Source organism: Helicoverpa armigera, chromosome 25 (assembly GCF_030705265.1).
Source record: "Helicoverpa armigera isolate CAAS_96S chromosome 25, ASM3070526v1, whole genome shotgun sequence".
Taxonomy (NCBI): Eukaryota; Metazoa; Arthropoda; class Insecta; order Lepidoptera; family Noctuidae; genus Helicoverpa; species Helicoverpa armigera.
Window position 1 is genome coordinate 3997012 of NC_087144.1, and position 17415 is coordinate 4014426.

The window sequence follows — 17415 nt, forward strand, 5'->3', positions numbered from 1 at the left end:
TGTCATAAATAAATTGTTTGTTTGATTCTAGAATGCTGGCATGGATGATACTACGGGGTTCATGACTGATCTTCCACTATTAAAAAGTAAGTTATCTTTTTCCTACTGATTGTATGTTTACGTAGAAAAGTCTTTGCAAGGGTTTTAGTCTTATTCAAAGACTTATGTTTTTGTAAATCATAGGTATCTCATTATTTTGTCCTCTCCAATACAATTTATAAGCTACTTTTTTAACATAAAAGTGTAATAAACATAAAGCAAATATAATATCTTTAACAAACGACATAATAATCCCCTCAATTTATCTTCAATATCCAAAGATTAAGTGCGTAAAATTATTCACTTAAACTCCCCGGCCGCCATCCAAACTAATATTATAAATGCGAAAGTAACTCTGTCTGTCTGTCTGTCTGTCTGTCTGTCTGTCTGTCTGTCTTTTCTTCACGCCTAAACCACTGAACCGATTTGTGTGAAATTTGGTACAGACATAGTTTGAAACTTGAGAAAGGATATAGGATAGTTTTTACTACAAAAAAAAATAATAATAAAATTATTCCGGACATATAGCGCCATCTATTGGTCAAATCAAAAATCTGCTGGTAGTCACTATTCCACGCGAACGAAGTTGCGGGCAAAAGCTATATGTAATATAAATTGCACGAGCATGAGATAAAAAGCAACTACACATTATTAACATATCAAATATTTTATTGTTACGCTTCCAAGATGACCTGGTTAAGATAAAAGTGTAATTAGACAACATACCGCTTTTATCAAGTAGGTGGATCAATATTTCTAAGTAGATTGTAAAAAACTACCTCATTCAACGGGCGAATGAATCAATATCAAATAAATAAAAGTATCGATCAATCAATCGGTATTTGAATAGTAACATTCGATTTTGGAAATGACTCTTTGGTTCAACCTTTTTTGTTTATAATCTCTATGGTTTTTGAGTTGTTAAATTATTTTGTGAATTTGTAATAAACCGTTATCTAATTCTATGAATACCTAGTCTATAAGGTGTTTTTTTAATAAAAGTATTTCTGTGACACAATAAACATACCGGCAGCTAAGAAACGTTAGTCTACGACTGCAAGTCACACGTTCTTTTTTCAAAAACATAATTGGCTGGTAATAAGCGCGCGCACCTTTAACTTTTTTTGTGCAAAAAGCGCGGGGTGTTAAACAGCCAGTATGGTGCCAACATAATGACATACTAATGTTTATTGTATTAGGGCTGCCATATAGAAATATTACAATGAGAATGGAGATCAAGCTGGGCTCATGTTTGGGGCGTGGCGGTGATTGTTAGTGGCCCTATTGTAGATATTTGAAGCCGAGGATTTGGTAATCACTCCAATTTTGTATGGCTGTATGTTTAATGTATTTGTAGCGATTGTGTTTTTTTTTTTGTTAGGGTACTCGTATTTTTTGTGTCTTTTTTTAGCGAGATGTCAAAGTAAACTAAGCAATATTAGGTATTTTTTGCTATATTTTTTAACCGAATGGTTTATTAAAACAAATAATGCCTTATAAGATTTTACTATCTTCTTGCTTACACGAGCCCACATTAGAAAATAATAATATCTATAACAACGATGGCCCATTATGATACAGTCCGTAATATCTATTCATCAAACAGCAAAGTAAAAGTTGACTCGTCATTCTTAATGAAATCACTACAAATACCTAGTCAAATACAATTTCCTGTTTAAATATCTCGATACAGGATGTAATCGATATGTGGTAGTGAGTAGGTACAACACTATCTATTACACGAATGAGTTAGTAGGTGTCGCTTATAAGTTTAGGTTGATAAAAAATGTCAAGGTAACCTGTGTAGTTTGTTGTAAATATTGGAAATATTACTTTTGACAATATAGTGTTTAGAACAAAATAGTGTGTTTAGTTAAAAGGATAGGTACTTACGCACATTTCAGCCAGATAGAATGAGTTGGTACATAGTACTTACCTACCTACATACAATCATGTAACTGCTTTTGATTAGATTAAAACGAAACTCAGATATGCGATTTACTCCTAAGAAATCGTCACTTTCGTCCACATTTTCACTTGATGTCAGGTGAAAAAGAAAACGATGTAGACTGCCATAGTGTGTCTTGCGCCTTTGACTTGCTAGAAAACATAGAAGGATTTTTGGTTTACCTTCAAAAACCCTGAAAATTACCCCCTAATTTAAACCTATTCTAACCATCCCCTTTCTTCCAGCAATGAAAGGCCGTGACGGGCTCGGCGGGACGGGTTCCTGTGCACCTAACGACGTGTTCTGCTCAGTCCCTGGTCGCCTGTCACTGCTGTCATCCACCAGCAAGTACAAGGTGACAGTAGCCGAGGTTCAGAGGAGGCTGTCACCCCCCGAGTGCCTGAATGCGTCACTACTTGGAGGAGTTCTTAGAAGGTACGTCATAGAAACTTTTTTGACGAACCTCCTCGTTGAATAAGATTGGCAAACTATAAAGTTTAAAAAAAAAGACGAGCTATATTTTAAAAATATAAGATAAATTGTGGAGTTATTAGTTTAATGGCTTATCGATTAAATGCTTTACAACTGTTGAAAGGAGACGTCGATAATAAATATTAGGCATTTACAAGACAAATTCGCATCAACTGTCTGCAATATTAAATTTGCTGGTGACGCCCTGTATGTTCTGCTGTGCGGTCAGTTTATTACAGTTTTTTGTTCTGGCAACACTGCACAGTTTGCGGCCAGCGTAAATACATGTTTGACTTTTAAGTTCGACCGTTTTGGTTAGCGGTTGTTTAGATATTTAGGGTACCATGGATTTTATCCTGGAAATATTCAAGCTATATAAATATTTAAGCTCAAGCTTTTTCCTAATATTAGTCACCTTTCCTTAACTCTAACTAATATCCAGTGATTTGAACATATAGGAAGGTTTCACCGCTTTCTGGTGGGCGTTTGAGGGCTGTCTTTTGTATTTTTGTACGTTCAAAAAGTGCTGTTTTGCAGCAGAGTTTGAAAATTTTTCAGTTTGACTTTGGAAGAAAGCAAACCTGTTTTTATTACCAATTATAATGGTTATAAAGAGCGTTTTTGCCAAACATAGGTAACGCCCTTTCTGGCATAACTTTTCCTTTAAACATTAGCATCCCATAAAATTACCATCTCAATAAAGAAACATTAAACAGCCTACATAATCGTTTTAAAGTGTAAAAAACCCTGTAATTGAATATTCAAGTAACTAGTTTATTTAAATGACGGAACCCGTAACTGCTGGTCAAATTACGATGCAGTTTTTGTACTGCGGTCGTAAGCTTCAAAACGGTTGTTTCCTTTATATGTTTATTGAATATAATTATCGATTATTACATACAGATAACTCATTTTAATCGTGTCTTGTTCAATGTAAATACCGTTACCATGGACACAGATTATTAAGTAATTTCTTGCTACCTGATTTTATTTCTCTGTAATTGAGATTAATTAGCTTTTAAAAAATAATACTATTGCATAATTGTGTTTATTGAGATCGTTTTTTGATGTCTAATTGACAAAATAATGAACTTTTTTCCTCTCTGTGTGTACAATATTATTGTAAGCATAAGTAAAATTTCGGCCGGGTCTGAAGCTCGGTAAGTTTCAGCAAAAAAACTGTCCAATCATGATTTAATAAAAAATCCAATTATTCCACAAAAGGAAGCAGTAATGACTACCTAGCCAACTTATGAGATCATTTAAGCACATCCTAGTATGTACGTGATCGTTGTAACATGAAGATTAAAATTAGGGCAATGTTGGAAAAGTATTAAAAGTCCGGTGACTATCAACTTATAGTGATTGAAAATACTGCAAAAACTTATGGCATATACCAACCATCACACCACTTCCCATCTTGACATATACGTCGGTCTTACCAACACCAAAAAAATGTAACCAATTAATACCTGTCGCGCGGACGCCAATTTACTTGTTTTATTAAATTTAGACCGCGATAAACAGCGCATCACCGAGCCCTAATTGCCGCCATTACACGACGATGGTTGTGTCAAAACGCCATGCAGCCTTCATTGCGGCTTTAGGAAATAATTTATACGATGGCAACACTGGCCCTGTAATGGCGGGAGAAGGCAGCTGCTTGTATTCTAAGTGCGCGAATATTTCGCATTCTGAAACTGGTGTCTGCTTATATGGTAATTGCATTAATATTAATCTAAATTAAGCAAAACTAGAAGACGATAGACAAGAGCAGAGTATTTTAATTAGAAATGTTATTTTTCTTATTTAAAAAGTCAGTTATAGATAAATGGTACCGCAGGTCTCGAAATAAAAGGAAAACTGAACTCAGGAAAGTAAATTCGAATTAAAACGATCCATAAATAAACAGCCAGTTAATAATTATATTGCTATGTAATTAAACACTACTATTTAGTATTGAGTAAGTATTGTGCGTGAACTTCGTTGTCCGATGCGTGCCACATCTTAAGGCGCGGCTCCACCGCGGTGCACGGAGAGGCTACGCACGTGTATTAAGCTTCGCTTTGTAAGAAAATGTATGTGGTTGTGTCCACTGCAACCCACGGAGAGGCTACGCATGAATTGACGTCATTGATACACGCGTGGCTTGCTCGAATAGGCGGTTACATAGCTCATCGCTGTCAACGTGGGTCTACGTTTCCACTGGAGTACACGAATAAGACCCACGACTATGTACAGCTCGGTTATCGCCGAGCAGTTGTTGTAAGCGGTTACGTAGCTCAATGCTGTCAGCGTGGGTCTACCCGTGCGCCGTGCCACGCTATACATAGTCGTGGGTCATATTCGTGTACTTCAGTGGAAACGTAGACCCACGTTGTCAAACAAATGAATACACGCAGCTAAAATGCGCCGCGTGTCCGTGCACAGCGTGCACTGCGGTGGAGCCGCGCCTTTACTAAAAAGAAAGTCCATGTGCTGTCACATACAAAACTGCAGAGGTACTTACTTCAAAACAAAATTCAAATGAAATTAATCAGTCGTAAAACCTCGGTATCCGCAGCCGCTTTCCAAAAAAGCTGTGCTGTCAAAACACACCTATACCGCCGACCATTATGACGAAATTCTAAAAACTCATTGTGTCGTACGTACAAACGCCATTTTGATTTAATCTATCGCGCATTATTAATGGATCCGCCGGTTTACGATACGAAAGTTATTTTTATTATTTTTCATATCGATACGTTCGATTCAGTAATTGGAGATGAAACGATCTCGCATTTATCGAGTGGTCACATTCAATCGGTGTTTCTTAGCAGCCGGTAAAAGCTAAAATATCGATTACTCAAAAATTCAATATGTCAATTTGATATGACGCCCATAAAGAGCCGCAAACAACACATATGGGAAATCGGGCAACGGTACCTTTTCGTCATAATTATCTTACTCGAATCAAAGACGTGTACTTGATTGATAATATCTTTAATCGGACACTTGAGTATCCGATACATACTCGATATTCGATGGCCATTAGTTCTTTCCAATCTGTCGATTCATTCGATTTAGTTTTTCCATTGATTCTAAATTCTGATTCATTGTTTGGCTCGTTAGCGGGTCGGATGATTCTTGCTTCTTTTGTCGTTGGTTAAACGAACGTGTGAAAATATTAAACTCGGCTAACGGTGCTGTCTAATTACAATTGTGATTATTTTCACCTTAACTATTGTGTAAATAAGAAATAGTAAAATCATTGGTCACGGATTCTGTTGGAGCTTTGCGGCTTCTTGATAGCCAATTAAAACTAAATTTTGAAATGATATTTTTATTCGATCGGTTGGCTTCAAACAGCATGTAATGGTACAGAAATGAAGAGCTTGATTTGATTACTTATTTCTTAACTACACAGATTAATATCAGATTACGGTTAGATACGCTAATTTACTTTTCATTCATGATTGAAACACATATAATATAATTTTAACAATTTATCTTTATAAGTTGAAGGCAATATGATGGTTCTATAAATACTCTATAAATAGACGGAAGTATGTGTGTAGTATGAAAATTCTCCAACTAATAACAATTTGGTAAGGAATTTGTTCGCATACCAGCCCAGTCCGTAGGGGAGGAAGATGTTAATAAAATGAAGCCAATCTTAACATGACTGCAGATTTACATTGAAGGCACGAGATTTGAAATATGTAGCTAACGGATATTGTGAAGAATGAACTTTGTCAAATAAACAAAGTAAAAAAGCAATATTTATTGGTACAGTATGTATGTCGTATTCGCTTCTTAACAAACTCAAACTCGAAAACGTTCAACGATTTTTGGTTTTACCATTAGAAAACTGAATTCTAAATCATAATGACAAAACAAAAGACAATATTTAGTGCATACGAACACAGAAGATCCGTATTAAAATAAATCGCCTGTCAAAATTGATATAAAAATGTACCAACATAATAAATATGTATGTAACAGGAACAGCGAACCCACATTCTTGAGCTTCATACAAACTATCAGTATGTCCAAAACAATTTCGATAACGAGCTTTAATTTCAAAACTGGTAGCCATTTTTAAACATCACTCCAAACCAAATAAATTTTGCCGCCGAAAAAAATACTTTTACTCAAAAAGCAACCCTATTTCTTACTCCATAAGAGCCAAAGTTATATATACTATAGAACAGACATGTTCTCTATGCGTCAATCACGAATTACAATTTTGACGGTAATCGATACGTTATCGGTAGCTCCATCTAGCGGTCAGTAGCTGAGTTATTGACCTTACAATAAAAAGGTTGCCGCGTAATTCTTTTTTTAGTACATATTTGTACTTAAAAAGGAAATGATGGAAAAAATCTTGTTTTATGTCAAAAAGTTTCTAAATATATCTTGGACACCAATTACCGTGTTTCGTCCAGTAAGTCTGACAACCATTGGGTTGCCCGGGTAACTGGGTCGAGGAGGTCAGATAGGCAGTAGATCCTTGTAAAACACTGGTACTCAGCTGCATCCGGTTAGAGTGGAAGCCAACCCCAACATCGTTAGGGAAGGGCTATGCAGATGATGTCAAAAAAAACAAAATTTATTAAACCTTTTTTAAATGGCTCGCATCTTTTACCACTTTCCATTCAAAAATTTAAACACTATTAAGGGCAACATTTATAAACCTACTACTACAACGTTCTTAATTACCTTCAATTAATAATAAAGTCTTTATTTCAGAGCGAAGAGCAAAAATGGCGGGCGATTACTGCGTGAAAAATTGGAAAAGATTGGTCTCAACCTGCCGGCCGGACGACGGAAAGCTGCCAACGTTACGTTGCTTACGTCTTTAGTAGAAGGTTAGTAAAAGCTTTCTTCTTTTATTTATTAATTTCCTACAATACAATAGGGTAGTGTCCAGGGTCGAAATAATGAAATAATATTTAGTCCGCTTTTTAGATAATCAAAAAATATCGGATACGTATTTTTTCTTATTTTAATCAAACATAAAATGACAAAGACACAACGCTTCAAAAATTAGGAGTGGGGGGCAGTTACGTCACAGAGTCCTGAAAATTGTAGCAATTTGTGACGTCACACTCAACTTTAATACGCTATATCTTAATAAGTTCTGATCCAATTTAAAAAAGAAAAAATACGTATCGCTTAATTTTGGACAATCTACAAGCCGGACTAATTATTATTTTTTAGGAAACTAGCCTATTAAGCCCAAGATCACGGACAACTTTACTTTCCTTTCACGATCCATTTTCGAAGTAAACCGTTGTTTTAAGAAAAAACGCTTATGGTGTCGATAACTTGGGCCTCCAAAATTAATTGAACCAATTTACCTATTACATACTACGTTATGTAAATATACAATTTGTCTTGTGTACCTTAGTTGGATCGTGTTGTACCTAATATGTCATTACAATCTATGATTTCCATTGTACATATTTAATGTTGCATTAATAGGAATTAAAGTAAACTTATTACTACCTAAAGATAATATTAAAACTGTGATTTATCACTAACACAATTCATTTGGAACAGCTGTTACACGTTAACTACTGGTTTGTGTACAATTATTAATGCGCTGATTTGCTTATCGAAGTGATTCATGATTGAGAATTTGTCTTTTGTTGACTCACTGACCAGTGGTTTAATTCAACGTTTAAAAATAATCAAGAGATCATCTAGGACTAGTTCTGGCCTGTAGGTCTATACCAGATTAATATCCAGTTAACATAGGAATTTAAATGTTTAAGTTTGGTAGCATTGATATACTTAATTAAATGGTTTAAACCTAGTATAAAAGTTTGTACTTTTTAGGGCCACGTCTATACATAAGCCCTCTTAGGTATTATAAAACGCGGTATCAAAAAAGTATTGGCTTTTGTACCAGGTCTAAATCAGCTTAAAAAATGAACTTGAAAAAACGTTATTACAAAACGCAGTTTATCGCAAAACCTAATAGGACATTATTATAACCTCTGCTCTTCCGAAATATTCGAAAAGATCGCATTACTAACGTCTTCTTCCTTTCTACAGCGGAAGCAGTGCACCTAGCCCGCGACTTCGGCTACGTGTGTGAGACGGAGTTCCCTGCGCGCGCGCTCGCCGAGTACCTCGCGCGACAGTACGCTGAGCACGACTCGCGGCGCCGACGCGACTTGCTGTCCGCCACTAAACAGGTATGTTTTTAAATCTAAATAGCTTTATTTTCAGGCTACTTTTGGCCCATAAATTAGATATATAACTAAAAGATTAACATACATACAACTAGTCAGGGCATCTGTGCTCCATCAGATTGAGATCAACTTTCTCTTCTCCACTTCGATCTAACTTCAACAGAACTCTCGGACATTTGGTACTCTCCCATATTCTTCACCACTAAATCCCTCTATCTCGTTTTGGAGTGGCCTCTAGATCCTCCATCATTGATGGAAAGTTGCAGCGTACTCCCGTGTTTGGTGATCTCCCTTTCACTTGGCCATACCACCATAATTGGCTCTCCTGCAATACCCTTAGATTGCCTGGCACGTATACAATAAAAAATCGATCGACCCTTATAACCAGGTTTTAAGAAAGCACGCTTGTAACGTTATAACTCCCTTCCAGGTAATAAAGGAGCTGATGGACCTGCTAAACCAGGACCGGTCGCCGCTATGCAACACTCGGCCGCCGCACCTACTGGAGCCCGCCATACAGCGCCATCTCACGCACTTCTCGCTCATCTCGCACGGCTTCGGCGGGCCCGCCATTGTGGCCGCGCTTACGGCTATACAGGTGTGTATGCGGCTTTATAGTGTAACAGATGATTTAGTAAATGGACAGATTTGAATAGTGAATGGCCAGTTTTATTTTATTTTTAATCGAAATTTAATTATTGGTAAATAATTGTGTCAGTAAATATAAACTTTACATACTAAAATACAATAATTGCAAATCGTTACACAAAAAAATAAATAAATCAGAATCACAGTGCCCATAACTAAACGAATGAACTTTTGACACATAAAATTATTTGTACAAAATTGTAACCGTACTGATTTTTATTTTCAGAATTTCCTCAACGAGTCGCTCAAACACTTAGACAAGTTATATCCCCAAAGCGGCATGGTGTCATCATCGATGGACAAAACAAAAATGGACCCCGACATCAAGAAGTAACACTTGCGTGACGGCGATGACGTCGGTCTCTGCAGCAAGGAACTCGCGCAACGAGAACAAACCTCTTGCGAACACTGGCCACTACAGTGGGCCCTGTATATCGAAATTAAAATTAAAAGTACTGAATTTGACATTTGTCTTTACGCCCGCCATAGATTGCCAACGGCACAAGACGTGTCAATTCTAGAACCAAGGTTACTATGATATCTAAGTAAAACTGCCATACAAATGTGCGTATGAACGAATGCATGGAGATTGCGTATTTATTTTTATGATGATCTTCGTTAGAGGCGACCCGCATACAAATAAAGTGCAATTATAATACTCATGATTGTGAGAATCTGTAAATATAGCATAGAATACAAATAGTGTTATTTAAGCATTTATAGCGAATAATTTTCAGCTCAACCAGTGATTTTTGTAATTTCAAAATGAATATTTTTTAATAAAAAGTAAAATACATATTTCACATCCACCGCAATAAAGACACATATCAATAATGTAAATAGTAATAATTATAGAACGAAAGTTTTATCGTTTGTCACAGAAATTATTTCATACTGTTTTTAGATTAAAAGAATAAAACCTCTTTAGTTGTTAATTAGCTATAGTTTTGCTAGTAACTCAATGTGAAAGTGTGCCAATTAGTTTTAATTATGGAAACACCATAACGGGTTCCCGAAAATTAAGTATTTAATTAATATTTATTGTGGCTTGTACATAATACATATAAAATTACTATTCACTTGCCTAATATTTAGTTTTTTTCTAAAGTTATTCTAGTATTCGACATCTATCTCTTACTCCAAACTTTTATTCAAGTGTTTGGTGTTTGTATTTCTACCTTACATACATTTAAATTTTATTTGATCCAAAATGTGATTTTTGAAGTCAACAAAAAGTTTTTGAATTATCACAGGAAAACCACAGAAGCGAGAGATATAAAACATTTTCTGCGACCTGTACTAATGTACCACATTTTAGACAAAATATTGAACTTTCTTAAGTTAAGCCACTTCAGGATCCTCAATTGACAGAGCCCAATGCCCAATTTCTGACTAAATTCCTGTCAGTAATTATAATAGTGTACAATGAGGTAAAAGATAAGTACCACTTGTACGGTTTTGTGTAACCCCAGGGTCAGAAATTCACCAATTTAACTAAACTGAACCGCTGAAAGAACGCTATAATGGAGTTTTCATATTTCTATCATAACGTTTGTGATTAAACTTTTTAAGAACGATTGTAACGGCATCTTTCGCCTGAGCTACAATAATGCACTGTGCTCTCTAAATGTTAATAATCTGTGTCATTAAAAATAAATAATCTCTGTAAGAAAGGATCTGCTTGTAACAAATATAAATCCCGATAAAAGAGAATGTTATTTTTGTATAGTTGATAATATAGTCAGGATATTTTTTTAGACAACAGACTAAGTCAAAATAGTTTTTGAATATAAAATGTAAGCCTTGGTAACATTGAAAACCTCGGCAGTATTCACACTTTCAAAACATTTTCGAATTAAATTTATATTAAACTAACGAGCACTGTAATTTTTAAGATTGTCTTAATTTGTTTTCATTTTGTAATAGTTATAAAATTTTGAATTTGAATTTACCATTGTGTACTTAAATTTTGTTTCGTGGAGTAAAGAATGATGTTAAAAATATTTTGTTTTATTTTTTATTTCGCACCCAGTATGAAATAATACTCGCAGCTAAGCTAAACTCATGAAGATAAGTTATTGATAAAATGTCAATTTATCTAGTGAGGCAATCTTGTCACCGACCCATAAAGAATATGTCGGAGATAGTCAATAGTACGGTCACTGAACGAGACGCAAGCGCGCCCTCTGGCGGCGTTTCGGGTGAAACAACATTTTGTCGCGCTTGGCGGAGTCGTGGCGGTCAGCGTGGCGTCCGCGGAGCTCAGTCTTACGGCAGTCTTAGTTCAGTCTTCATCGAGTGTTCGTTGGAGTCGTCGCGTTACTGCCTTACGTCACGGCTAGTGTACCTAGTGTTATTGCCTAGCGTTGTAGTACCGTTGTAGATTCAAATGTAAAGGTTCTTCTAACCTGACAGACAGACTTGTGTTGCTGGGGAGTTTGTTTCGCCACTTCTTCTTCCCAGCCAAAACACATAGGAAGTGGCGAAGGGCGGGCGTTTTGGGGGCTGTCTTTTGTTCTGACTAATTTGAATAAACGTTTGAGTTTTTAGTACGTTTAAGTTTTGAGTTTTACTTTGAGTTATCTCTTTGCTTGATTACCCTAACTGATGTCGGACGATAGTGCCATCCTGATGACGCCTCCGACATCAAAAGTGGGATGCAATCCGAATGCTCACATGCGTTTCGAATTCGCCATGCGAAGATAAATTTGTACCCACTAACAAAAAAAAAATGTAACGTCGATAATTTGAAATGGAGTTTGTAGTAGAAGATTTATTAAGAATTTCAGCGAAGGTACAAGTATGGTAACCACGGTTATGGTAATGGTATCGTTTTCCATTGTTACATGCCAAGCTATTTATTGAAGGTACGCTAGAAAATTAACCGATTTATCTTCTCATTTTCATGTTTCGACAATGACGGTGGTTATTGTGCAATATGGCGACAAAATTACTGCGGAGCATCCCAGCTGCCTGCCAGGAGCCCAACGTGTCATCGTGAGTTCGGAGTGTTGGTGCTCGTGCATCTCCGTGGCTTCACGTCCGCGAAAGCCTTGCTGTACTGCGCGCCATAGCGATGTGCGCATCATCATGCTCGTTGAGTGGAAAAACCCGGTGAGACGATCCATTTTTATTGTAGCTTGTCTAGAACAGTGTACTGTTTGACTGACTCGTTGGCCTAGTGGTCGCAAATGTGACTGCTATACACGAGGTCTTGGGTTCGATTCTCGGATCAAGTTAAACTTGACCCTAAGTTTAAAGGGCCATTTAAAATTCTTGAGTTACTTAAAGACGATCGCTATGTTTTGAAATCTTTAACTGGTAATAGAACCTAGAAGTATGCCCACGATTTAAGGATGCCCCAAGCTACTGAATTAGTTGCTGTTGATTTGGAGGTCGATGACCCAGGCGAAAGTACTTCATCGAACTCTAATTAGTGCACGCATGATAATTGTATCTGACTGATGATTGCGACTGATTTTGTTCGAATTGATTTCGCTGATTTTATTTCAAGTTAATGCTACTAATTCCATTGCAAAGTTCATTGTTCAGATGCGATTCCTACCTTACCATATCAGTGAGAAGGACTGATATCCCTTGGGTAGATCCTAGGAGTGTTCTAGTGAGAAGGACTGGAATGCTTGTGTCAAAGATATCGTCATTGTGACAACTTATCAGTGAGAAGGACTGATAATTCTAAATCGTATCAGTGAGAAGGACTGATCATTCTAAATCGTATCAGTGAGAAGGACTGATCATTTTTCATCTTTAACATGCCCAGTGAGAAGGACTGGAGCCTATCGATTCCTGATTGACTTAGGTCTGTCTGGATCATTTACATGGTGCATTGATTCGAGATTGTGTGATCTGATTTCGATTGATTTTAAGATTGTGGCATTCTTTCTAAATATTTCGTTTCTGTTTTCTTTAAAATAATTTTGTCATTCCTGATCGCCCATACAACCATTTTTGGTCGCAGATATGATAAAGATGTAACAAGTCGCAACAGTTTCGTAACAGGTACGACACAACGTGACTGTGTAGGAATTAGCTTTTATGTGTTGTAACGGTTCAGTAAAAATGTGACGGAAACTAGATTCAGTAACTTTGTGTGGTCGCTGTTTCGATACTTTACAGCTTAACTTGTAACCACACATTTTAGAAACTTTGCGTTTGGTTTGTAACCAGTGAGCAATGTTGACACAATTGTGTTGTAACTGGGTAGTAACATGGTGTAGTCGATGTTCCAGAACCCTTTAACACATTTAAAACATGACGAGAGCCAGTTATTCTCAAACTGTCTATGTTTTCTGCCGTTACCAACCATTTAATGAAATTTAAAATGAGTAAACAACCAAAAACCTTATACGTAAATTCCGATGGACTTCAACTTTTTACAGAAGAGTTAAAGAAATAAGTACCAAGTCTCAAAATATCTCTGGTCCCTAATTGTACTCGTACACAAGTTTTTCTTTATTATAATAATATTTTTTTCATGATGTTGCATTGTTGGTAGGGCAAATTGACGGATACCCATTTTATTGAACTTAAAACTTATTCTTTTCTAGGCCATTTACAGGAAAACAGTACGGAATTTAGTGGAGGGGCTTAGTGGTATCGGCCCTAGTGCCAAAGTTTCAACTTTCGAGCTCCAAATCGCAGTTTTTTCTTTTTCTCGGCCAAAACAAGACGTCTTCGTCTTTAACCCAAGTACTCGGCACAAGCGATATTAATTCTGATGAACAATGCAAAAGGCATGTTGACTTGATAAAACTTTGGAAAACACTGTAACCAAATATTAAGAGAAACCATCTTAAAAATCTAGTAATTTTGTAACAATTTACCGTAACATGTCGACACGTGTCGACACATTATCGTAACTTTGTGACTAGTTGCGACGAGCATATTTTTCATAACAAACATCAAAAATGTTTTTTCATAGTTCATTATTTACCAATTTAATGAGTAAATCTTGCTAAAATAATTTGTATTAGGATTAAAATATTTGATATTGTATTTAAATGGAAGCTATTGAGCACTCGATGTGCATCATTTTATATTTTTATTTTATTTAACAAAAGTTTTTCTTTCGCCAGAATTATTAAAACATGATATTACGGTGGCGCGTTGGAAATATCAACATATTCAAAGAAATTACACAGTAAACTTTTTTTCCCAATAAGATTTGAGCATTATAAACCATATTAATTAATGAAAACTAAAACTTTGTTTACTTCATTATCATTATCATACTTCAACCATCATTTTGGGATTTCTTGTATTTTGTATTATTCGTCGTGTCACTCACGCACGAGCCAACGAAATTGATCGAACGAATGAATGATTGAATGATTAGTGGGATCTCTGGTTAAAATATGGTAACAATGTTACGACACGGCGACGTAAATTAGAAACCAAATGTTACTTGTTTATTGTGTCGAGATCTTCCCCATTTTTAGTTGCAGCGACGGCGCTAACACGGAACGTCGACGAGATTATGTTTCGAGATAGATCAGTGTCGACACTAAGTGTCGAAACGGTTACGTTATGTTCGCAAAAATGGTTATATGGGCGTGTAGTCAGGTAGGCCGAGCTGAAAAGTTACTCCAGTTTTGTTTTCTTTTGTCACCGGGCATAATATAGTCACACGAGGACGTGTGTATGTCAGTTATGGCCGTGTCGGAGATAGTCAATAGTACGGTCACTGAACGAGACGCAAGCGCGCCCTCTGGCGGCGTTTCGGGTGAAACAACATTTTGGCGCGCTTGGCGGAGTCGTGGCGGTCAGCGTGGCGTCCGCGGAGCTCAGTCTTACGGCAGTCTTAGTTCAGTCTTCATCGAGTGTTCGTTGGAGTCGTCGCGTTACTGCCTTAAGTAACGGCTAGTGTACCTAGTGTTATTGCCTAGCGTTGTAGTACCGTTGTAGATTCAAATGTAAAGGTTCTTCTAACCTGACAGACAGACTTGTGTTGCTGGGGAGTTTGTTTCGCCACTTCTTCTTCCCAGCCAAAACACATAGGAAGTGGCGAAGGGCGGGCGTTTTGGGGGCTGTCTTTTGTTCTGACTAATTTGAATAAACGTTTGAGTTTTTAGTACGTTTAAGTTTTGAGTTTGTTTGAGTTTTGAGTTTTACTTTGAGTTATCTCTTTGCTTGATTACCCTAACTGATGTCGGACGATAGTGCCATCCTGATGACGCCTCCGACAAATATATCGTACTTTTTAAGTATATGTGGCGCCATCTATTATCGAGTAGCAAAACTTCCAGACACATAATTTCTACGAGGACAACTTACGGCCCGTTCGCACATGGGAGTCCGTTTTACTGAGTGCTTAGTGCGAGTTTTCGTGAATTTTTTTACGGACTCACATGAGAGCGCGTATACTAAGATTTGTATGGAACAAAAACAGCTCCACCTAGTGTCAAAAATTGGAACCTGTTTTTGTTCCATACAAACAGTGTTGCCAACAGTTGTAGAAGCTTACCACCAGAGTCAACTTTTAAAACCACCAGAAAACCACTAACAAAAATTTATCCCACACTTAAAATCACCAAATTCACCACTAAAAAAATATTGTTTATATTTTATTGTAACCTAAAACAATTTAATCATCCAAAGATGTAACTCGGCAACGATAGAAAATTAAAACAGACAAAGCATTACATCTGTTTAGCAATTCATCCGACCCGATCCGAATCCTTCACAAATTATAATCGGCGTAGTAGTTTCACAAATTGTTTAGTTACGCATTTGACCAATGAATGAGTACTTAATATAATTATATAGTAGTCGTTCACCTTTTTGTTTTGTAGATGCTTTTTTGACATTCCGTGAGACTTCAAATCTCCATAGTAACTCCTTAAAGTTGTACCACAAAACTTACATTTCGCTACTTGACCCGCAGTACTTTCAACATTTCGCCACTAAATAGGGGACTTAAACCACCAGTATTAGTGGAAAATCCACTAAGTTGGCAACACTGCATACAAATCTTAGTATACGCGCTCTCATGTGAGTCCGTAAAAAAATTCACGAAAACTCGCACTAAGCACTCTGGTATGTTTTTAACGGATACGTCATAAATTTATACGCTGTTCACACATAGGCACCGTATAACGTTCAACGAATCCGTCATTACTGGATGCGATGTGTGAACAGAAAACTCGCAATATACCGTCACTATTCTACAGGGATGGACGCTGTCGTGTCGCATCACTCCCCCTCCTACACCCCGCACACACCGCCCGCCACGCACACAGTATCTATCCGTTAAAATTCTACGTATTCGTATATTTTTACTGTTCCCTCGTCAAGTATTCGATGACAAAACGGAATGTAATTTTTTTACGGAACGATATTTTTTACTGTATACAGAATACTGTGCCATGTGTGAAGTCACTCATACAACTACATACGCCATCGACGAAAAAAAAACGTACAACGTAAAACGGAACAGTAAAACGGAGAAATGTGTGAACCGGCCGTTACAATGTATTTTCTTATGTACACTCTATGTACTCCCCTGTTTCCGTGTCCGTTACCCAGGCCAGATGTTGTCGACAATGGTCATTTGAATCTTATAGATAATTAGTTATGCGGCTTCTGTAATTGTTGCGCACATTTATAAAATTGCCCTTATAGTTTTTTAATTATTTCACAAAAACATTCCTGCTGGCATAACGTTACGCCAGCCAGACCTTTTTCTTTCTAATGGGAATATTTAAAACTAATTATCTATACGATTCCAATGACCATTGTCGACAACATCTGGCCTGGATAACGTACACTATGTTTCCTTATGAACACTATGAACTGTCCTATGTATTCCCTTATGTACTGCCCTATGTATTTCCTTATGTACTGCCCTATGTATTTCCTTATGTACACTATGTAATGCCCTATATATTTTTCTTATATTCACTCTATATACTGCCCTATGTATTTCCTTATATACACTATGTACTGCCCTATGTACTTCCATATGTACACTCTATGTATAACTGCCCCATGTATTTCCTTATGCACACTATGAACATTATATTATTAAGTAATGCATCCTTTATACTTGATGATGATGATTGCATTGCAGGTTTCAGGAACTTAAGGAAAATAAAATAAAAAAACAGG

At 36.7% G+C, this 17415-nt stretch overlaps 1 protein-coding gene across 6 annotated transcripts in view; it reads left to right on the forward strand.

Annotated features, from left to right (window-relative positions):
• Positions 1 to 11283, forward strand: part of Tfap-2 (Transcription factor AP-2) — a 100386-nt gene extending 89103 nt beyond the window's left edge. For all 6 annotated transcript variants that reach the window (XM_064041514.1, XM_064041512.1, XM_064041513.1 and 3 more), the window contains 6 exons: positions 32 to 86; positions 2233 to 2422; positions 7190 to 7308; positions 8501 to 8643; positions 9071 to 9238; positions 9515 to 11283. In XM_064041514.1, coding sequence (XP_063897584.1) covers positions 32 to 86; positions 2233 to 2422; positions 7190 to 7308; positions 8501 to 8643; positions 9071 to 9238; positions 9515 to 9622 — 783 coding nt within the window. In that variant the 3' untranslated portion in view covers positions 9623 to 11283. The remainder of the gene's footprint in view (positions 1 to 31; positions 87 to 2232; positions 2423 to 7189; positions 7309 to 8500; positions 8644 to 9070; positions 9239 to 9514) is intronic.
• Positions 11284 to 17415: the final 6132 nt, after the last annotated feature.